The following is a 24,197-nucleotide window of genomic DNA, read 5'->3' on the forward strand; positions in this document are numbered from 1 at the left end:
AGATTCTGTGTGGCCTGACCTTTCCCAGCAACTTGCCTCCCCTGCTTTAGAGGTGCTTAGCAGGAGAAACATGCCCCAAACCGACTTCTCGCTTCCTTCCCTCCGTCAGGCTGCTCTGTGGAGGACTTGAGCCTCCTGTGTGCTAATGCAGCTCATCCATGTCTGGCTTTGTGATTGCTGTGGCCTACTGTTACCGATGTAGCTGAACCTAATTCAGCACTGATTGATGCTGTTATTCATGGTGCGCCTTATGCGATTAAGTGTAACATGTGCTTACATGTTATCTGTTGATGCTTTTAACGTTGGATGTAGGCGAGGGGGGTTTCAAGATTCGGATAATTGACTGGAGATGTGTGATGTGGATCCATTTCCTGTCACAGAGCCCGCTGAGATGCGTCTTTTCCCTGCGGGTCGGTGCGCTATATATGTGTGGATCAGTGGTGTCAGTCTGATTTCCTCCCCCTCTCATCTTATCCAGTATATCATGGGAAATGCGAGCCCATCCCATTGGTGGGTTGTATCCAAATGTCCTTGTTCTCACAAGAAGACTGTGAATGCGAACTCTGCCTGCTACAAAGCCAGGGATGTGTTTTTGAAATGGAGGCAGGGCTGAAAGCCTGAGATTTCCCTCTGAGGGGAGCATCAAGTACACGGCCTATGAAGCTGTGCTAATATCTGTCTGTCTCAGCCCAGCTCTGGTGCATAATGGAAATGAATAATAATTACATTTTCAAGATTAATTAAAATGTTCACAGTTCATTTTATGGATATGGCAATGCGGATTGTCTCGTTAATTTTGTACCTCCGCTGTTCCATTTGAAATCATCCCAGGAAGGTAATTTGTCATAAACCTCTGACTTAAACCTTATGCATTTGATTATTGCCCCTGTTTTATGACTGTTTTTGCGCTGTAATTGTGTTTGTGCAGATTTTTCTTTTTTTTGGGGGGGGGGAGGGTTTCTCTCCCCCTCCCACGTCCTCTCTCCCCCTCCCACATCCTCTCTCCATCTCTCCCTTGCTCTGCCTCACTCTCTCCCTCATGTTTGTGTTCCTGCTTGGATGTCTTTCTTGTTTTCCCCTCAGCACAGTGAAGTGCAGCACCCAAAGGTTCACCACTGGGGGGCAGTGTGTGTCCCCTCTGATGGCCATTAGGTGGCATAGCCGGCCTGCTTTGTTTTTTTTTTCTACCCACCGACTCCAGCTGTCAGTCGAGGTCCATGTCATGCCTCGGAGTCACCGCATTTCACTGCCATCTCTCTCTCTCTCTCTCTCTCTCTCTCTCTCTCTCTCTCTGTCTCTCTCTCCTTCTCTCTCTCCTCACTCTCACTCACTATCTCACAATCATTCTTTTTCTCCCTAACACTATCTTCCATTTCTCTCTCTCTCTCTCTCTCTCTCTCTCTCTCTCTCTCTCTCTCTCTCTCTCTCTCTCTCTCTCTCTCTCTCTCTCTCTTACTCTGTCTTCCTGCTGGTCACTTAGTCACAGTTCTGCGATCACTATGAGCAGTCTCACCCTGGTCACATCTGCTTCCTCCTATTCTTTTCTTGTCACCTGACAGCAGTGCTTGCTGCTCCTCCCTCCCTCTCCACACACACACACACACACACACACACACCTGCCACCATTGGCTTGTAACTTTGCCCCCTCGCTCTTCAGCCTTGGGAGATCACATTGAATCACATGCAGGTGGGGGTGGATATCATCTACCATAAGCATCCTTGCCTTCCCATGCTGCCAGCTTACACAATTGGGTTACCATACACACACTATTGCTGTTACTTATTAGTTTCTGCTTATCTGCAGTATTGTGGCGCCTCTGGTGCTGTGCCTATCCGTGTTGCGCTGGTGCATACATTAAGAAACACCTTCGAGCACATGATTAATGTTCCAGGAAGCGTGTTTACGTGGAACCCTTATAAAAGTGGTAATAACTACTGAGCCTTGCGCTGAACACCATGAAGTCTGGCACAACTAAATAAATGTATGCTTTAAGAGTAGCTCATCAATTTTTAGGGTTATAGCAGTTTTTGCTGTTCTGTGTCTAGACTCATAGTCCTAGCGATAGACATTAATGCAGCTCATGACAGATTCTTGTCATGGTTGGATTTTTCGAGCCATATATATATACACAGTACACAGTATATATATATATATATATATACACAGTACACAGTATATATATATACACAGTACACAGTATATATATATACACAGTACACAGTGTATATATATAGACATTCCCCTTTTCTCACCTAATGCCTAGTGTCTGTGTTTCCCCTTGGTCCTCAAGTGTTCTGTCATAGTGCTACATTGTTAATTTGACAATATGATGGCTCCTTCCTTTCTTTCACCCTCTTCCCCTCTCCCATCATTCTCTCTCTTTGTGTCTCTCTCTCTCTCTCTCTCTCTCTCTCTCTCTCTCTCTCTCTTTCTCTCTCACATATTCTCATATTCTGTTCTCCCCGTCTCACCCTCCCTGTCTGGTAGTCTTATTGTTGACATGCCGCAGTGAGCCTCAGTCTCTGGCTGCCTCTATTGGCGGATTTTCTGCCGTTTCCAATCTCTGTGCTCCCTGAGCGTCAGTGCCCTGGGTGCTCTCTTCTCCCCGTGAAATCCTCTCCATCTGGAACCCTGCTCTGCATTAGAGGTTATTCATCCTATTCAACAGGCCAATGGTTCGATTCATGCCTCTATGCTGGATAAAGGGAAAAACATATTTCTGGCAAACCCTCCTTCTGGAGACACAAGGAAAAGGGTCTGGCGGGTGGTGGGGTGGCGGCAGCAGCAGCATGCTTTTCTTTTCATTTCATTATGGAGTTAATGTGCAGTAGTAGTCTGCAAGGCTTGTATAAACTCTTGAACTTGAATCTGTCAATTTCTGGGAAACTTTCAGGTTTTCTTCCCTCCACTCACAGGAACATGAGTTCCCTTTCTTTTAATCACAAAAGTAGGTTGATTCATTTGCGATTCGCTGTTTGTCCTATTTATAGTACCTCACTTGTGGCACACACACACACACACACACACACACACACACACACAGGATAAGAAATATACACAAACAGCCCACATGCACAGCAAATCAGGGGACAATGCATAGATGAGGGAATAGGTGTCATGGGAGGGAATTAAACACATTTTTCAGGGGGAGGTAAAATTGGCAGCGGCCGGGCGACCAATAGGTCCAATGCTCTTCATTAACAGGCTTATTTTCAATTAGTTACAGCTTCCGAGAACAAGCCCCGGCCACTAGAGCACGCCTCACAGAAGCCCATCAGACGCGCCGGTCCGAGGCTCTGACTGGCCATCGATCCCTCCTACTCTCCTCTCATCTCCCGAGTGTGTTTTCTTTCCTCCTCCTCCCCCCCCCTCACCTCCTCTCCCCTCCTTTCTGTTTCCATTCCGTGCCACTCGCTCTCTCACTCTCCCACTCCCCTCTTTCACTCTTGCACTCCCGAGCTGGCCCCTGTGTGCTCGGTGAAAATGGGTTTCTGATTTCACCAGCACAACCCTGACCCCCATCTCCCGTCAACGGTGCTCGCGCCGCTGATTCATTTCACAAGTGCTCAGGGCCTGCTGTTTTTAGCCCCCGTGTCCCCGGTTTCAACTGCCACCAAGTAAAAGATGCAGCTACCTTTTGTATCTTTCGCCTCCTTTTAAAGATGCAAAAACGACCTGTAGATATGGCTTTTTACACTTGTCAATGCGAGACCCCACCAGTGATATTGGTATTAGTGAATAATCATAGCATCAGGGTAGACGATGCGATTGAAATTATGTTTGTTTAGATGGAAGAACGCTTTGTATGCCTTTGGCTCAGTGGGAGCAATAAAATATGCATGAACCAGACCAGGAATAAGGAGTGCAATTTGTTTTTACAAAAACATATGTGCAGTTTTATGATGATCTGCATTTGCAGGGATATTTGGAAAGACAAAGAACTTGACTAGATAGCTGGAATAGAAGATGACCGGCACATGAAACAAGAGAGATACGTGAAATTATTTTGTGTTGGCCCTCCACAGAGAAATGTTTTGGAGCAGGGACTGACAACACATGCCAGATCTGATCTTGTGATGTATCTCATGAGTGTGTCTATTGCTCCTGAATGTCAGATCAAAGTAAAGAAAAATGAGAAAATATTGATGCTTATGTTTGTAGCCTATTCTGTAACCTACTAGTGTGCTTTGATGTGATTCTTCTGCCAAAAATTCCAATGGTGTTCCCATATGTCTAAGTAATTTTGTGAGCAAGGGAAAATATTGAATATGAAGTATGTTTTTTTATGTTATGCTAAAGTTGCTTGGTGTGATGGCGGCGGCAGCAGCAGTAGCAATAGCAAGAGGTATAAATGTTTACAAGAGTCAATGGCAGAGACAGTATCTGTCGGGAATCGAAATCGGCAAAGTCTTGTGTGAATGCACAGCTGTCAAGGGCTATTCTATGGCAAAGCGCCTGATCAATGTGCTGAGTTGAGTGGGTTCGATTAGTGAGATAAGCACCCCATGTACGTCAGTAGTGGCTTCCAAACAGATGAGCTGCTGGACTGGAGTGACACCAAGCTTTTCTCTCTTTATGGTTGCAGGTATGATAAGGAGGGCCATACGATGGATGGGCAGTCCATGACTGAACTGAGGGGAGGTGGTGGCGGTGGAGGCAACACCAACTGGAAGACCCTGGCAGACGTCAAGAATGAACACCTGGGTCACGGAGAGAAGGTATGCTTGGAGACATGAAGACGCGCGCACACACACACACACACACACACACACACACACACACACACACACACACACACACACACCCTAGACAATATTACTTTTTAATGTGCTGTCATTCTTAACATAAGTCATAATAATGGCAGCAATAAGGCCTCTGTTTTGAAACTGAGTCGGTGATCCAGGTGAGTCCAGAAATTCTTCACAGGCCCTTTTCTAGAATAATTTGGCCAGATTTAACAGAGCTAATGTAATGGACACTCATGGAGCACTGATTGTCTCCAATTCAATCATATATCTAAACATGTTCATTGAACACATCAAATAAAAACTAAATCTAAAAGTACCATTCCCCTCATGCGAAGCTCAAGATGATATCAAAACCCCAGTTTCACACAAAGGATAAAAAGTATTTAGTGCCCCCACACTGCTCAGTGCTTTTCTGTAACACTACTACTTGGGAGATAAGCACTTATTCAAAGCACGACACCCAAGGACGCACGGCTGTCAGTGAAAGCATGCCTCGGAGCCAAAGCACCCATACGACAGCGGCCGACCGTATATTAATGCCGGCTATATTATGGCAGACAAAAACTTTATTAGGCGGTGTCACCTTGTCGCTCCATCTGTGCGACTGTGTTCTCTCGCGTCTCGGCTTGGGTGGTGGGGGCGGTGAGGGGGGCGACTGACTGGACCATTGAAGTGATTCCGCCATTCATTGTGGAAGACCCCAAATTCAGCGCTTCGTCTTGGCACTCATTAGTAATTAACACAGGTGCCCTTACAGCCTGGATTTCCATGTGTGTGTGTGTGTGTCTAAGGAGGATTGGAAGTCACTTTCACCGCAGCCAGATCGAGGCTGGAGATTATGAGGAGTCCATTTATTGAGCTTTATAATTAAATGATTATGGTCGGATAAGCGGTGTAATAAATCTCTGCTAGCTCATCAAAATGTCCCATGTAGTCATATGAAAGCACACCTGTAATGCAAACACACACACTTCCACACGTAAGCACACATATCGTAGCTTACACACACAAACACACAGATCCAATCTGAGCTGTTCTGAACTGCAGTGTCATTATTTGCTCTGCAGTGTCATTTTATTAAGCCCATCTCTTTGAGTAAATGTTACATAATGTTTAATAAAAGAGCAATCAGGAATTTAGTTGACGATGAGGAGCCATTTCAAAAAGACCTACAAAGCCATTTGAGGAACAGCCGAGTTCTGTGATATTAATGCAGCACAGAGCGACAGCATGGAGAACCAAAGCGAGAGCAGGCTTTTGATCAGCGGATAGAGGAACACCAGGGTGAAGTGTCCTTATCAAACGGGAGAGGCTGCATTTTCAAGCTGAAAACTGTCAAACAAAAGGGCTCAATGTCCAGGCCTGTTTGTGTGGCAATAGCAGGTGTGTGTGTGTGTGCTCTCTGGCTGTTGTGTGCTTCCCATGACTCTTGTCTTGAGTCTCCTGCCTGGCTCCAGTCTGTTCGTCCCTAATCCAGGCATGAAAACTCCTCACCTTTCGGCGAAATTCGCCGTTTTGAATCCAAAATAGGGGACTTACATGGTTCGCAGATCCGATGAGAAAATATTGTGTGTGTGTGTGTGTGTGTGTGTGGGGGGGGGGGGGTGGGTGGGTATGGGGTTAACTGAGTTTACAAATCACGCGCAGACACGAACGCATCTTGATGCTTAACACAAGAGCCCAATTAAAAACTTGTCTGATCCAGCAACGATTATGTGAATGCAGCCCCTATGCATTTAGCCTATTAAACAGTGGAAGCTAATTTTTGCCGTGGATGCAACGCGAACAGATCGCTTGCGCTGGAATAGCCTCCCTGTCTGTGTGACTACAGATATGCGTCTGAAATGTCAGCTGGAATGTGAGCCCAGCGAGGAGAGATGCTTATTGATGTCACAGGTGGGCTAGTTGAAACTTTCAACTTCTGTCAGAAAAAGACGTTGAGATTGGTTTAACATAGGCTGTTGTTAAAGTTAGCGATATTGGACTGAAATATAGACATAACGAGTTCATTTGATGAAGAAAATGTGCAGTTTGAGCCATCTAGATCGACAAAAGGTGAAGCAAATAGGCATACTTTATCAGTATAGCAAAGGCTAATGTGAATAACTAATAGTTGAATTAAATGCTCCTAAACTTGGCTGGTGCGTTTTGTCGAGTTCAGAGACAAAAGCAGTGTTTGACATGGTAATGCTGTCTTTTAAGAAACGTTCAGTGGCCTGATCAGTAGGCCTAGTCTGTGTCTACAGGGTTTAACATGTAATGTGAACACTGTTCACACAACTTTTTTGGTTGGTTAAACACACTAGCACAATGCCACAATCTGTAAGTTACCTAGGCTGCAGGTTACAACATTTCAAACCAATTTTACAAATTAAAGCCTATTCTACCCTACCCAAGTTTATTTATTACCTGGTTTGGTCCAACAAATATTCAGACTTATCTTATTCAGACTTATTCTAATAGTCTACTATGAAGTGTCCATTAGGCCTATTTTTTGTAAAAATTAGTCATTTTGTAGTTTGTTTTCTTTATAAATCTCTGGTTTTGGGCAACTTCATACTCCATGGAAGCTATGCACTGTTGGCAACAATGTCACTCGTGCTTGTTTTGCTATGAAACAGCCATTTCCCTCTTTGCGCGCCCTTCTCACCTTTTTCACCCCTGACCCGTTTCCATGCCTGATAATCAGTCCTGTATCGTCTGGACGTGCTGCTTCTGGTTTCATCATCACTTCCCAGAACCGTCCTCAAAACGCCAGCCCTGGCATCACGGGGAGCCGTTCATGTCGGCTCCGGGCTCTGCTCGGCTGTTTTAATAGCGGTGTGGCCCAGCCCGACTGCACGGCACTTCACTCCACTGAGCTGCTCCCACCCCCTGCTGGGCCTCTCCTGGTGCTTCAGCAGATTTGTGTGCGTAACCCTAAACTGACTCCGGAGAAGTCATAGGGAAATGGCGGAGTCAGTGCTTTGCAGTGGTCGCAGGCCGGTGCTCTGAAATGACCGCATTCACTGAACGCAAGACTTGTGCGTGCGTACACACACACACACACACACACACACACACACACACACACGTACATCTCAAGCCTTGCCTGTCCTCATGTTCCTGCTGGCTCCACAGGGACACGAGGTCAGTCCTCTGAAGGCACTGTGCAAGTCTGCTGCAATTAATTGTCCTCTGTCATAACATCTTTGTGTCACAAGCGCCGATTTCCACTCCACCAGCCTGGCCTTCGCCCCACCCCACTCTCCCCACCGCCCTAAACTCAACCCTGCCAAGGACCTGCCAAACCCCACTCATCGCCTCGTCTCAGTCGTGGGTTAAAATGACAAGACACTACTACACCAAAGGGGGAGGCGGGGAAAAGTCACAATTTTGCTCTTCTCGTTTCTATGCAAACAAGACGCCTGGTATTTTTAATTGTGGTGGAGTTTGCATGATTAATCACCGTCGAGGCAACATTGGAAGTGCTGTATGTTGTCAGATCAAATAAGCAAGATTTAAAGGGGTATTTTCCTGCCATTAAAAAGCGAGCCTTTAGTTCTGCATTTTGCCTTTGTCATTTAGTGCTCCCGAAGGGCTTTTGTTGTTTATTTCTAGTGACACGCTATCAATTGCCCCCCTCGTAGAAGTTAATTGGGGTTGAATTTTTGCAGCACACCGAAAGAATGGTCAGCAGTAAACCCCAAACAGGGACAGGGAAAAAATCAATTATTGTCAGGGAGTGGAAAAAAAATGTATTGTTTTTTTTTAGCTCATGTCCTGACAAAAGGAGAGGTTGCGGCAAAATCCTGAAGTCTTCAGCGTAATTGTTCAGCTTGAAGAGGAACAGAGTTCTCTCACATGCAGAACAAACTCTGAGGCTAACTGTCCCAGTTCTGTCCATGCTCACCTATAAATGATGCTGAAAAACACAATTATGAATCAAGACGTCCAAATTATGAAAATCTTTTCGCCTTTTTCTTGGGGTCATCATGAATAGTGGTCTAATTAGTAGTTCTGTCCCACAGTGAAATTCAAATGACTGCCTCCTCTTTGCCTTTGAGTTTTTCCCAGACGTTAACCAAATTTAATGGCCAGTGTGCTGTTGACTAACAGTTTCATCACCCCATAGATTTTGCTCAGTGCTCTTCCACGAGACAGTCACTAACATTGAGCCTCTCTTTTTGATGGATATTTCTAAGCTGTTCATCAGCACCCCCCCCCCCCCTTAAAAACAAACCCTTAGCACAGTATTCTGTAGTAGTACCTTATTTTCAATAATGGAAGGAAGCGCCTGACTTCATGAAAGCCTTGCCATTAATTTTTTCATGATGCAGACCATGGACTGCATCCTAAGGAACCAGGAACTAGAGCAGAACTGAGCATTTCCTTATGCAGACCTTCAACCCCAGCTGTTCTGACCCCCTGTGCCCCCTTCAGGATTGATCAGTGCAGGCCATGAGGTATTTATTGGTCCATTGTGCACACCTGTAGAGTGGTGTGTACAGGTAAAGATTTAGGGCACTAGCTTTCAGTGAGACCCTATAGACATCTACCTCTGACCGTCCAAGCACCCTCTTCGTTTAATGGCATCCCCTTTTGGGGTACCATCAAGAGAAGCTATGCCTACACTTACTTTACGGAGCTCCTTGTAGTAGTCTGCTGTCCTGACCATAAACACCCCCCAACCCTGCCCATCTGTTGGTCTGGCCAGGTCCCCTGTAGCCATTTGCCTGTTATCCATCCGTCTGCTCTCAGGGACCGCAGGCGTCTCCTTTGGTGCTTGGGCCCCAGATTTGGAACACAGCAGTCCTTTCACTCTCAAATTAAGCCGTTTCCCTGCGGCAGACCCCCCTCGTCGGTAGCGTTGAATCATCGGTGCTCGCTGTACCGTACTGCGCCGCTGCATCGCCCGCCTCTCATACATTCATTTATTCCTGCACTGCTCCGTAATCCCCTTCAGGTGCTCGCTATTTTCTGCCCTGCAACGAATGATATGCTAAAGGCCTATTTATATTTATGGGGGTTACGCTCTTTGCATATTGTGGGGCCTGGTGACTGTGCATGAGTCCCTGTTTTGCATTTGTCACAGGTCCTATTTAGATGGCCGGGCAAGGCAGTAATTTTTTGGGGGGGAGGGAGAGGGGGGTTTCCCATCTCCAATTAATGATGGCACCTTGCCCAGTCCGGCAAAGTTTATTTTATTTATTTTTTGTATTCATTTTATTTTCTGAGGCATTGGGTGCTTTCATGGCTTTAGATGTATTTGTCCTTGCCGTGGTGCATTACCAGACTTGGCTCAAACTCAGACTAGGAGAATAAGAGCTCTAGCAAACATAAGTAAGGCACTCACAGCATTCCCATTAGTGATCAGCGGTGCAGGATTGAAATATTTACGCATGCAAGTCTGGTAATGATGCTCTGAAAGTCTCCCAAGGAGTTGATGAAGGTCAGTGTGTGTGTACGTGTGTGCGCGCGCTCACTCATTCACTCAAACACACACACGTACTCACTTAAACACTCGGCCCTCTCGTTCTCGGTGTTCATGTGAGGTTATAGCATCCTTTCCCAACCTTGGGGTCGCCTGAGATACTGGGTATCTTACAATTGACCAGTACATTACATTAAATATACATTAAATAAAAATTATTTTAAAAAACCCATTTAATCGGATCCTTCATTACAATCTGGCTACATAAAAATAAACGTAGACAGCCCGCATGAGATGCTTGATTGACGTAATCATGCTTGATCAATGTTCCAAACAAATTAGTAAAACAACCATACACGCACAGGTAGCCAAACAATTGAGCTTGCTAGGACATTTGGGGAAAATCAAAGTACCGCTCTCGACTGGGTGTTGAATGATTGGGGTCGCCAACGTTTTTTGACCTCAAAATAGGGTCACCTGCCAAAAAAGGTTGGGAACCCCTGGGTTATAGAGTGGGAGTGTGGGTAGGAGATTATGCTTTGGGCTTTGGCTTACTAACGGCTCCCCATGTCTCCTGGTGCCCTTCCAGGCTGACTACTTTAGCTGCATTGGGACAGTGGTGCACCTGCGCAAGGAGAACTGCCTGTACCAGGCCTGCGCCAGCAAGGACTGCAACAAGAAGGTGGTGGACCAGCAGAATGGCATGTACCGCTGTGAGAAGTGCGACAAGGAGTTCCCTGAGTTTAAGTACCGCCTCATGCTGTCGGTGAGTTGGCCTGAACCCTGCTGATGGGGCCGATCGTCTTATGCCCCAGAGTCCCACTGCATATTAGATCTCACTTACTGTCACGCACACTCACTTTCTCGCACACTCACTCCCTCGCACACTCACTCTCTCGCTCACTCTCTCACGCTCTCACTCTCTCTCCTCTCTCTCCTCTCTCTCTCACTCACTCACACACCTCCACTGCTACCTGGCTAGGGCACAGATATACCCAGCTTTTGGCTGTATTTTGCAGATCACATTCGAATACAGACACACAGACACACCCACAGGCTCTCTTTCTGCTACACACCAACACCTACAGTCCTGTATGCACTCAGAAAGCATACTCGCCCTTTAACCCTTTAAGCGCCAGGGTTTAAAACAAACAACACTGGATTTTGACATCAACTTTTCAAAAGGCCATGGGTTGAAAGTGGTCAGAGATAAAGTCCTGCTGTAAATGTGAAAATCATTGAGTATGGTCAAAAGGGGGTGAATACAGGATGTTGAGATTTTCTTTCTTTTTTTCTCATTTCATCCACATAACAAGTGAACAGGAAAACAGTCAAACGGAAACCAACATTAGTAAACTTTTTACTATAACCACAAAGCCTGCTATAGCCTACCATAAAGTAGGCTCATCAATCTGTTCCTATTTCAGGTGATTTTGTAGTTCTTCACAGCCCTATTTTTACTACCCCTACTCTATACCACGTCCATTATGGACACTACCATCATGTTTACCACTGCCATCTCCAGCTATGTTGGACAAAGGGTTGAAATAAACATTGTATGCTTAGAGGACACTGTCGTGCAACCACAAAGATGCATTCACAGACGCACCGTGACTCACTGTCAATAGATGATCGATCGTCATCTCAAAAAGTCAGATAGTCAGATAGAAAGTCAGAATAGGTGAATAACAGATCCAAGACTTCATCACACATGAACGTTTTATTCACCATTTGGTGTATTTCTGCTTCAATTTGCGCAACAGCTATTGACTGCTATCTAGTGGTAGAGTAAAAATGAGATTTGACCCCGTACTTGGATCTATCGTCTGTTTTAATCAGTGTTTGTCGCAACTTTGCGACTTTGGTGCTTAGAGGGTTAAGCTTGGAATTGGGAGTCGGTGTACACACACACACACACGAGCGCACACACTCCTGTGGCCAGTCAATCACAGCCACCATTTCTGTATCTGCCCTTTCTCGACCCGTTCCTATTTATTCCTTTAACCCTTTCCCTTCTTTTCCTTCCTTTATGTCTCTCAGAAGAGTCTGATTCTCTCTATTCCTACTGTCATTTTTTAACATGTCTGACTGTATGAACTGCATAAATTGCTGATTTAGAATAGTTGTATTCTGCTGTGTTTTCTATACTGATGATTCTCTGTAAATGGATGTTTTTTTGCCTGGGGTGTGTTCTCACCCTGAAAATATGCCAGAAGGCTTTCAAAAATTATGGATGCTTTTCTCTGAGGCCAAAAATTATATTTATAAAAATGGCAATAAAATATAACTCAATTAGTCAGCGTGGAAAGCCTTAGCCTGCCAGACCTGTGAAAAATAAGCGGATTGCCTTTTGTTTTACAACCTATTGCGCGCCAGCCCACTGCTATTCTTTGCAGCTCTATAGCATAAGCTGCGAAATGCAATGCCATTGGGAGTGTCTGTGTGTGCGCAACAGGAATTGGCTGGGCTCGGATGAAGCTATAGAGCCAAACAAGCACAGGAAGAACAGTGGCTCGGCCATGAGAGATCCGCTGTGCCCCTGCATCGTTTTTATTTTAATATTTGTCATTTAGCTGAGGTTCGTATCTAGAGCAACTCATCCTGAACTTAATACAGGGACAGTCCCCCGGAGTAACAATTGGTGTACAACTTGAAAGGCCAAACCCCTTACTATTAGACGACCACAATTCCAACATCATCTATAGACCAGACCACTAGGTATTTTCTGCCCTGTAGTTTATCTTTGTGCTGCTTTGTGTTTTCTGTGTATGATGAGTAATATTTCTTTTCTCCTCTCCTCCTGTATCTTTGTATCTCTGTTCCCTTTTATCTCTCCCTGCGTCCTCCTCTCATCCCCCCCGTGCTCCACCCCTGCCAGGCCAACATAGCCGACTTTGGGGATAACCAGTGGGTGACGTGCTTTCAAGACACAGCTGAAGCCATCCTGGGCCAGAACGCTGCATACGTTGGGCAGCTCAAGGACTCGGTGAGTGTGTGTCTATCGTGTCTCTGTCTCTCTCTCTCTCTCCATCTCCTTCTTTCTCTCAGATGAAAGTATGTCCAGAGGCTGTGGTCAGGGACACTCACAGGCCACACACAGTGGAGATGGGCACTGGGCTAAATTAGATTTTTCTCGTCTCTGCCACGTGATTAGGGCAGCTGCTCACATCCAAGGATTTCTCCCTTTTTCTCCTCCTCTGCAGAATCCGAGGGAAGGGCCATTTGTGTCCTTACATGTTCCTCAATTTAGATTGACACATGCCAGACTCTGGCAAACTCAAAATTTGGAGTTTTAAGTTTTTTTGTTTTTTGTTTACCTCTCCCAACACACACACACACACACACACACACACACACACACACACAAACTGTTTTTTCAGTTGTGCTCACATCTTCTCCATTGTTCCCTTATTTCTCTCCTGGCACAGAATGAAGCGGCTTTTGATGAGATCTTTCAGCAAGCCAACTTCAACACTTTTGTCCTCCGCAACCGAGTAAAGCTGGAGACGTACAATGTAAGTAGAAGGATATAATTGGAGATGATTATTTGACAGCAACACTGTAAGCAGGAAGAAGCACTGGGCTGTTGTTCATTTTTGTACATTTTTTTTTTTTTTTTTTTTAAGAAAAAGACCCTGTGTTTTCTCTGTGCTTGGTTGGCTTGTTCTCCCTCAATGTTTCTGCCTGTTGTGGGAAAAACCTCATTTACGTCTATTCATTCGTACCATAATTCAAAAAAAGAAGAGACCTGCCAGACTGTCTTCAGGGTGAACAAAGGTACTGTATTTCCCTCTGCCAAGCGTTGTGTATGTTTGATTTGGACGGAACAGCGGCATCAAAATTGCCTCATTTTCCTCTTTTCAATCTTCTTTCAATGGGTTGCCTCAGACTAACTCTGAGGACTCATCCATAAAAAAGAACCCTGATTTGTAACATGCTGGGCTACCACTGAAAAGCGTTTGCACATTCACAGTTAGCTGGCGGGGGCTGCTTTTTTCCTCCCCCCTGGTACTGGAGCTTTTAAAGTGTGTGCTGTGAGCAGCCACCTGTCGGCCAGGACTGGTTTAGTGAGAGAGAGGGAGTGTCTGAGCTGCTGTGGAGCTTAGGGTGTCACATCAACATAGTCAGTGAAAGGGGTCACTTGAGAAATAAACTCCTACATAAAGCTAGTAATGAAACCAGAAAGATAATCACTCAAAGGTGTAACCCTAGGATGGAACTTTTTGTGAATGCAGATTGTAATAAGGTGTTAGGTATTATGCAATTGAGTTGGGGTTTTTTTTGTGTTCAATGGCTCACTTTTTTGGCATGAAGGGATCAAGGGGGTTGTTCATTATCCAGTGGGCTTGAGAAAGCTGTTGGAAAGCATATCAATGGAAGTAGACTGGGGAAAAAATTAGCATTGAAAATGGGGTCATATGACATGAATGACTCATCAGAACCTATTAGGCATTTATGAGGAACTAGATGCCCAGAAAAAGAAAGAACATCTGTTCACACCATGTTGTTGGACTCTTTTTAAGATTTTTCTCCTGAATATCATAAAGTCTCACAGTTGGAGATGGATGAGTTTTAATTCTCAGCTACCCAGTTAGAAGGGTCAGTGTCAGGCATTTATATATGCAGTCTCTGAGTTACTATAAATATCCTCTTCAAGCTGCTCATATAGGGCAGGGACGGTATGGATTTTTTCTTACCGCGGTTGAAAAGCAACAAAGTCCCACGATTTCGCGGTATACCGCTTGAAATCTAGGCTAGGCTGCTTATGGTAAATTTCCCATCCTTCGTTTTTGTTGATAAAAAAAAAAAAAACACAGCATGTTCACTTTGTCAAGTTTAAGAAAGGCCCTGAAAGACGTAACTGTTACCTGAAGCGTTGCCTCATTTTTTGGTGATGAATGATGACTGTGATGACCTCAGGACTGCGGTAATGCGGTTACCGTCCCAGCCCTAGTGTCATCCTTCTGTACCTTTGACTGCCATGCTGGCTGTTGTCTTATTTACTTCCCTGCCATCGCAAACAGGACTGGCCATGTCTCTCTGCAACATGCAATTGATCTTAATGGCATGTTTGTGTTATTGCGATCTCAGTCTGATGATGAGGTTAAAATGAGCTTCTGGGAAATAATTGCGGGTCTACAACTCAATTTTGGAGCCAAGACAGCCATCCGGCAACGGCCCCGTGTAGACGCTGAGTGGTTTTGATCCACCGTGTGTGATCTAATGCAATCACCTCGTCGAAGAAAGGCCCTGTCAGCACATCCACGGGTGACTTTGAACCTTCTGCTCAGGAGACCCAGCGAGTGTGGACGGCCCTGCAAGCCGCTCACATCACAGGAGACCTTTTCGCTGCCTCCACTCGTTCTCCAGCCAAACTCGGGGATGAGAAGGAAAAAAAAAAAAAATATATATATATATATATACATATATATACACACACACACACACACACACACACACACCATGCAGGTGTGCATCTCAGCAGGTTGAGACAATGCAAGACAGGACTAAGAAATGAGGTGAGAGAAAAAAGGAAGAAAAAGAACAAGGTACATTTTCATATATGACCCTGTCCATAAGGTCTGTGGCTAGATTCATTTATTCTTAAGAGGATGTGGAGACAAGGGCTGTGTGTGTGTGGCAGAATTGTACAGTGACAATGCGGCGCAGAAGGAAAAAGAGGCCACAACAGACATAAAACCATTTTTTGACTCCCAAGTGCAAGCCTTCCCCCGCTCCCCGTCCAGTACCAACAAATGAAAAAAGAAAATGGGGAAGAAAAAATAAACAGAAGCAGACAGAAGTGTTGTGGATTTGCATCGCAAACTGCCCTCTGATTCTCTCTGCTTTGCCCACATAAATCCTGGCATTCTGGCAAGATATGACCAACACTATAATCGCTTGACAAACTGTCACAGTTGGTTGGGGGGAGCTGTTCTCACCCTCTCTCCTCCCTATCTCCATACCTCTGTTTTGGTGGTGTTGGAGAGAGAGTGTGAATGTTAAAAGCACCAGGGACCAAAGAAGAGTGTGTGGGGGTGGGGGGGGGTTGTGACACTCTGAGTCAGTCATTAGGCAGTGAAGAGAGCTACCCTCCCTCAGACATCAACTCAGAGAGAACACCACCACGGCGGATACAAACCTCTCCTCACACCTCTGTGTGTGTGTGCGCATGCCTGTTTATATTTATGTCTGCGTACGAGGTACAGGGTGTATGAGGTACAGGGTGTATGAGGTAGAGTGTGCATGAGGTAGACGATGCAAGTGCGAGAGAGGTTGGGTGGGGGTTAATGTGTGTTCTCAAGCCTCTGATGGTGGGCCAGAGTGGTGACTGAGGAGCTCAAGGGTAGAAGTGAGGGGTCATGGGAGTTTGCTGTGTGCTGTTGTGCTCTGCTCACTCCACTAAGAACTGTCCTGTGGTCTGTGCCACGTCCAAGTCCTTAACAAACACAGGCAGATTTGCTTGGGGGCCTGAACACTCAGCGTGGGCACATCTCCTAGCTTAAACACCCTGTAACACACACTCATTTATACACACACACACACACACACATATAGACTGCCAAAACCCTTACTAGCCCAAAACCACACACACAGTCCGCAACATCAGCATGGCGAGTGCCAAAGCTCCACTAAGCTGACAAGCTGGATGCTTAGTGTTCGATCTCAGGGCTTAGGCCTGGTTGGACATGCCCACCACTGACCACAACTTTCTCGCATCAAAGGTGCTTGCACCAGACATCTAGTATATTCTATGTATATATATTTTTTCCCATCTGTAGCACACCCAAGTCAACACTGTGAGAATGCTGCAGGATACGCAGCAGACGTGCAGAGCAATGGAGAGGGAGAGATGGTAGATGCTTGGTTTCCCTGCTGCAGGCACCCCTACCATTATCTAATCCAGTCAGATACCTTTTGTGTCATACCTATTCCTGTTCCTGAGCCACAGTGCCCCGTAGCTCTCCGAGTGAGGCAGGCAGCACTGGGGGAATCTAGAGCTACAGCTGAGTGGATCTATAAGTGTTCCACCTCATAGTTTTCATGTCTATAAGAGACTTAAATGCATTAAGGCCACAGAGCACCTGCACGTCCTTGGTGGCCACCTGCACTTAGTCATACAAACACACATCCTTCTGTTTGTAGCATTGTGAGATATTGCATCCTTACATTGGAGGATCTTTTACAGTTGTGTTCAAATAAATAGCAGTGTTTAAAAAATAATAAAAAACAAATAAATAGCAGTGTTTTTTAGGCTATTTCCATATTTCAAATGTAATGGAAACATTCCTCATTCAATTCCAAATCAAATTATCAAGTTTGCATTGTTTTTTTACAGGAAGCAAAGAAAAGGAATATCAGTCTGTTCAAAAAATAGCAGTGTTGACATTTTCTTTTCAACTTCAAACAGTTGGCATAAAGTACACACAACAAAAATGAGCATGGATCATAGACCGTAAAAGAAATGGACGAACAGACTCCGTCGTTTTCAATGGGAGGGCACTGAGTCAAATTGAACGATTTTTCAGTTGGTCCCCCAGTACTGCGCACTCGCACTTAACTTTGTGACGTTATCATCCAACTGAATCTTGTAACTCATATGATAGATACACAGAAATTCTTCTCACACTTCCTTTGCCTTCAAAGTCATCAAAGTTAAACTTTTTTATTTATGTATTATTATCATTATTAATATCATCCTCACAAGTGATATCAAGTCGTGTTAATGTTGAAACTACCACACATGATCATCTTCAAAAACGGTCATGGTAAAACAAAAACAAAAATGTTATAGCCTTGAAGCTAATCTTCTTTCCACTTTTCCGACCTACGGTCAATCCATCGAAAACCTCTGAAATGATTATCGTTAGTAGGTTTACTTGCCTCTATGCAATGCTTTACCTTAACATACAATGCTATTGCAGGCTACATAGCTTTGTTAATGAGTTTCCGTGCTGGCTGGACTGAGCTTCTTATCCAAACAATACGGTTATCTCCCTACGGTGCGTTAGCTTCCTTACAATCGGACATGCTAAACATTCTTCTTACGGGAACCTAACGTTACGTACGAGGTAGTCGAGTCTTGTTTTGCCTTTTATTGTTCATGTAGATAACACAGAAGCTACAATATCGGCACAGGATATATGCTATATGAAGTTATGGTATTTAAAAAAAATCCTAAAATGAATGGGCTTCTATGGGGGTTAGCGGAGAAGTGGTCCCTCCAGCCTCCATTGATTCTTCTACTTCCGTGAATTCGCCTGCCCCTCTTGGCAGGGATAGGAGTAACAAGGGAACTATAATTATAAATTTCCCATCATGGACTCAGGGGCAGAGGCCCCGCCCGGCCCGCCTATAGCTCCACACCTGCACACACATCAGATATGTATTGAAAATGAAAAATTGAAAAAAACTATATTTTAAAGAATATCAGTGCTTACTTTACTTTTAGTCCGTTCTATTTTTCTACAATTTGTTAATGTGAAATAATATAATGCATTGTCATATTTGCATTTAGCCTGTATATCAAGTATCCTGCAAAATTTACATTTATTTATTTGTGAAACCATCTGTAGCAAATCCAAATATGACCATGCCTAATACTACTACTGAAAAAGTCCATTTTCTCTTCCACAAAACCCAACTAGTCTAATCAAGGATATTTATTTATTTGAAATATCTGCATTGGTTGGGGCAGTAGGCAAATGTTACTTTCGTTTTGCGCTTCAGTTTGTATTAGGTGTAAAACAAGCATTCATGGAAGCCTGAAGTTGTCAGTAGCGTAAGAAAACGGGAGTATTACGGGAGGCTACTTTTGTCCCTGCTCGCTACAGCTATATTTTGCATATTGCAGCAAATCCGTCTACTGGGCTAATAGGCGTGTTACCTTTTACTTCTTATATCATTCTCAGAATCTCATCCTGTTCCTCCTATATATTTCTTCGTTGTTGGTACATTTACATTTTTCCGATGAATTCGGTGTATTGAAGAAATTAGTTCTACTTTGCATCTTGGCTGACTAGTCTTAATTTTCAGCTTTTTCTGCGCGCCCTTTGATAGAAGCAACTAGCAAGTGACAAAGTTAAGGTAAAACAACGCAAAACTGCTAACGTTGATGGGAGGTGTAGTTTTTATGCTGCATTCGCAACGTGATTCTATGTTTTGCACCAGTTATGTTTTGTTGTTGTTGCTGTGTATTTTGTAGACAAACATTAACATGGTTAGAAGTCATTCATACCAGTGCGCCTAAATATTTTTCTCGCACGCTATCATTCTAACTCGTATGTGCGATTGAAATGGGCGCACTATAGAGTCCTGCAGTAGAAACCTGTCTCAGTTGTTACATTACAGTGTTGGTTCTAATTGGTGCAATTGTCTGTATTGTAAGAGAGACACATTTTACAATTGACAGTCTCTTTTTGTTATTGCATAATGATTATGTCCATTATACTGCTGCTGATATCGGCTGTACTGTTAAAATGTCATGATTGTGTTAATGACTCAATTTGTACCCCTGCTCAGCAGATAGGCTTTCTTTTTATTGGAATTATCTACAAGGAAGAATGTGTCTAGCTTACTGCCATCAGTGGCCCCTTGAGGTCATTATACAGTACAACCGGCAGAGACTGTTAGACCATTAGAGTAAACACTAGATTAAGCACTGTTTAGTCATTCCAAGACTATAATACTGGATTGTTGTTATTGGAGCCATACACATGACCCTACCACAGATCCATGAGGCGTCTGCTGTGCCTCGGACTAAATTGAGCTCTGTGTGACACCCTCCACCCTGCCGTCAGATCGGTAAAGCTGAAGCATGCTTTAAACGCTGACTTGACAGTTACTCCCCGAGCAACAAAATGAAAGGTATAGGTTGTGATCTGCTGACATCACCATATCTGTGATGGAATGCAAGGTTTTAAATGAGCTACCTAGGGAGGGCCCTCCTTGACTCCCCAGCCTTGCAAAAACCAGGTCTGTGGGCAGATCATACATTGAATCTCTAAGTATGTCTAAACTAATATGGTGTGTCACTGTCTGGCCAATAAAGAATTTGCTCTGAGGCTCTAGACCATTTGGTGAATTACAACCCCATACCTGTCTGATGGAATTCTTTGGGGCAGGTTATAGTGGGGCAATAGTGCCTTTTCTAAGAAATGGCGTGCCCTGCTGCACCAGGCCCAACACCTGACTCAGTCCCAGAAATGGGTTTTTGGGTTAAGCTACCAGATTGAGGAGTTACCACAAAGCAGTTTTGTGCAGGGAGATTAATCTTCTCTTCCTTCGCTGTTACTCTCCTCTCTCCACCCCTACCACTATATGCATCTCCCTCACTCAAACATGTTAGATGAGTCCCACTTGCGTCCTGCTTAAGAGAAGCCCCAGCCTGCCCCCGAGTGAGGCTTAACTGCTGAAGAACACGGATACTAATGTGAATGCTGTGGGGCTTGAGTGGTGTGGGGAGTCTCTGAGACACCACACCACACCACCACCACCCCTCCCCTCCTGTCATCTCATCCTCTTTTCCCCTCTTTCCTCCTCTCTTCTGCTCCAGTCTGCTCTGTTATTCATGCTCGCCAGGCTGCTTGCGTGGGCCTGAGTTGCTGTGTGCAGCCGAGAACGCTCTCGCCCATGGCAACACACACACACACACACACACACACACACACACACACACACTGTGCGCACCACCAGCAAGCCAGCTGGATTGCTCTCCTCTCGTCACCCTAGCTCAGCCCCCCCCCCTCCACAAATGACCGAGAGCTGAGAGACAGTGACTCGGGCTTCTCTCTCCATTTCTTCTTTTCTCTGAGTTGGCTGCACTCGAGTTGGCTAATGCATTTCTTTTTATTATTATTATTCTCCCGAGGTCCGTTGTGCCCGGTCGTATTGTAATTCTTGCAGCGGGTGGAAGGAGCAGGAGAAGAAAAAAAATTCCTCAGTTTCATTCACCTGCACATACATAATGCTAAGGCTGTCGCTATGGGTCATTCTTGTGCTCCTAAAAAAACCTCTTCAGGCAGGTGTGAAGTGAATGAAAAGACTAAGATGGATGATGGAATGTGACCTCTTCTATTTTCTCTCTCCCTCCTTCCAGGATGAGTCACGCATCAAGGTGACTGTGATGGACGCCAAGCCTGTGGACCACAAGGAGTACAGCAAGCGGCTGATCATGAACATCAGGAAGCTGGCTGTCCAGTAGAAAAGAGCCCCATCCTGGCTGTGTCTCAGCATCTCCCCTGCCTGCCCCTCCCCACACTTCCACCATTACAGCCACACTCTCAGCAGCACTTCTCTGGTGCCATGTACCCTTTCTACTCCACAGATGGATATATGTAGTAGCTTTTATTTAGTTGTATTTGTTTTGACAGTGCGGAGTCCTTCAGGTCTTAATTGGCTAGATTTGACCGTGCCTAATTTTGTTTTTGCTCTGTGTGGCCAGCCTCCTGTGTTCAGCTCTTAGAACAGTCGGTGGAGTCATTTAGAATGTGCAGCCGTCCCCCTTGGCTCTGCTGGTCGTAGGAAAAGCAAATCGTTTTCTCTTTTGGGAAACTGCTGACGATTCTTTTTTTTTTTTCTTTTATCGTGGCAGATAGAAAAACTGGGGGAAAGGGGGGATTTTAGGGAGAGAGAGAGAAGATGGGTGGATGTGTGAGATTCGAGGGAAGCAGAAGGTAGGGCTGGTTTGAGAGCGAGTGAGAAAGCAATGTAGGCAAGGGCCTACACTGTAGAACCGGGGATGGATGGTTGTGTGTGTGTGTGTGTGTGTGTGAACCTTGAGGTTTGCCAGCGGACGTGTGCTTGTGTGTGGTGCAGGTGGGAGGAAGTGCATGCGGGCGGGACTTAGTGCAGGGGTGTCGTTCAGCAGTCAGTCAGTCTGTCTCTATGTGAATGCCCTGGACCTGCACCAACCAGATAAGCCCACTTATTCAGCCTGTCTCTTTCCGTCTCTTTCACTCACACACACACACACACACACACACACACACACACACACACACACACACACACACACACACACACACACACACACACAACCTTCATTCAGGCTTACTCACTCGTACACAAAGACACACACGCACCCCCCCACACACACACACATTATTGATATTGACATACATATACATGTTAGTACTTAAAGAAGCTACCCAGAATATTGCATAATTTATGTAGGTAGCTTTTTTTTTTGTTTGTTTTTTTCCTGTATATGTCCAGAACATGTTGGATTAAAAAAATTTAAAAAAAAAATAAAAAAAAATAAAATAGTAAAATTTCATTGTGTGGAGTTGACTGTCATTGATTTTTATCTCGTTTTGTAAATTTCCTGTCTAGCACCTTGTAAATGGAGCTGGTATAATAAAACTGCACCTATTAATGTGGCTTCACATCATACAGATGCTATGTGGTGCTGTCTGTGCACAGCATGTAAGGTGATGGATTTCTTTGCCCTGATATCTGTGTTCCACAGTGTGTGTGTGTGTGTGTGTGTTTTAGTGTACAGTTGGTGTGGAAAGCCTTCAATCTCTTAAGGTCGAGCACAAGCGCCCCCCCCCCCCCCCCCCCCCCCAACTTGTGCTCATGTGTCCAACATCAGTGGCTCCTTGCCAGCCACTCCTGTGATAACTGACTGCCAACTACCACCCATTGTCAGGATGTTCTTGGATGTACTGAAGGCCATTTCCCTCCAACTTTGAATTGAATCATTCCTGAAAGTGTGTGTGTGTGTGTGTGTGTCGGCAATGGCACCAGTATAGCCAGTATCTAAGCGCTTTGTTTTTCATCCTTTTTCCACACTGTCAGAGACCTCCATCTCAGCCAGACTGATGGGATTTTGTGAAAGTTTTTGTTTTGAGGAAAAACTGTGGTGCTGGTTGAGTGGCTGTTTATGAATTCCAAGGCCTGTTCCTTCTCCCGTTTCTGCTCCTGTCAATCATGCTGCCATGGAAACGGCCTCTTTGTTCTGTGCTGACACATTGCGTGTCATTCAGCTTACGTTCTCTTCACTGGGAACTTGGGAAATTGGGGGGGGGGGTTAAAATCCCTGCTCTTTGTGCTATTACAGTTCAGTATCTAAATGCAGCTAATTTATTCTGACTTGCCTGCTATAAAAAAGGCCCCAGTGAAAAGTGTTTTTTCTCTGCCTTTTTGATTCTCGTAGATTTGGCTAGCTAGATAATCAGTTGATATCTCATGCGGATTATACAGCACTTTGTTGGAAAATGTAATTGAATATGATTTCCAATTACTCCTGGATGGAACAATTATCTCAAGTTCTGTTGAGTTAAAGAAACAATAGTAGATAAAATCCAAGTTGTAGGTCCCCGCTGTACATCGATGGGCTTAAGGTTGATGTGAACCTTACCTAGACTTTGTCTCGTGAGAAACAGATTTAAGCAGAACTTTTCTTGAGGGTAGAAAAATCTCACTGGTATGTTTGTCAATGGTTGCAAAAAAAGGCAGAACCTCTTCTCAGCTGAAGCCCAAAGGAGAGTACTGTGGCAATGGCTTTCCTGAAGCCTTGCCTATGCTTCGGTCAAAGCTCTGCATTGCCTTCAAGACATCTAAGTTGGTTTCAGGCCTCAAACATTAGTGTACTACCTAAGAAAAGCAATGGTACAGCATTACGCACTGTCCACATATCCATACATGCATAATGTATGGGTGCTAGTCTTTACAGGTACATCCAGAGTTTTCCTGAACGTTGTCAATGACAGCCTGTTGTCCCACAGGCATCTTGCCTATTTCTGGTTTCTCATTTTTACCGGCACGGCAGTGACCAGCATTCTCACCTTTGCTATTTTGTTCCTGTATATCCCAGGGGATCTGTGTCCCAGCGCAGAGCTTAGTGCCTGAGCTGAGTTCTTCAGCCCATTTCCCCCGCGGGACCACTGGGCATTAAAAATCATGTTGAAATCGGCCACCGGTCCTGTATTTGTTTGCTTTTAATAAGCAAGACAAAGTGAGTGCTGTGTACTGTACATGCTATACCCAGGGATGGATTACTGCACTGGCCGTAACCGGTCCCAGGTCCAGG

The 24,197-nt window shown here is 44.9% G+C and overlaps 1 protein-coding gene across 2 annotated transcripts in view; it reads left to right on the top strand.

The window, feature by feature from the left end:
* The window catches only part of rpa1 (replication protein A1), a 33,802-nt gene extending 11,645 nt beyond the window's left edge, over positions 1 to 22,157 (top strand). For both annotated transcript variants that reach the window (XM_076282189.1, XM_076282188.1), the window contains 5 exons: positions 4,587 to 4,719; positions 10,752 to 10,928; positions 13,041 to 13,148; positions 13,591 to 13,677; positions 21,261 to 22,157. In XM_076282189.1, the coding sequence (XP_076138304.1) occupies positions 4,587 to 4,719; positions 10,752 to 10,928; positions 13,041 to 13,148; positions 13,591 to 13,677; positions 21,261 to 21,365 (610 nt within the window). In that variant the 3' untranslated portion in view covers positions 21,366 to 22,157. The remainder of the gene's footprint in view (positions 1 to 4,586; positions 4,720 to 10,751; positions 10,929 to 13,040; positions 13,149 to 13,590; positions 13,678 to 21,260) is intronic.
* The last annotated feature ends 2,040 nt before the right edge of the window (positions 22,158 to 24,197 follow it).

This window comes from Alosa pseudoharengus, unplaced genomic scaffold (assembly GCF_046254945.1).
Source record: "Alosa pseudoharengus isolate Yale_2024_CS ecotype anadromous, Long Island Sound unplaced genomic scaffold, YU_APseudo_1.1 YU_APseudo_1.1_scf_13, whole genome shotgun sequence".
In the NCBI taxonomy this organism is placed as follows: Eukaryota; Metazoa; Chordata; class Actinopteri; order Clupeiformes; family Clupeidae; genus Alosa; species Alosa pseudoharengus.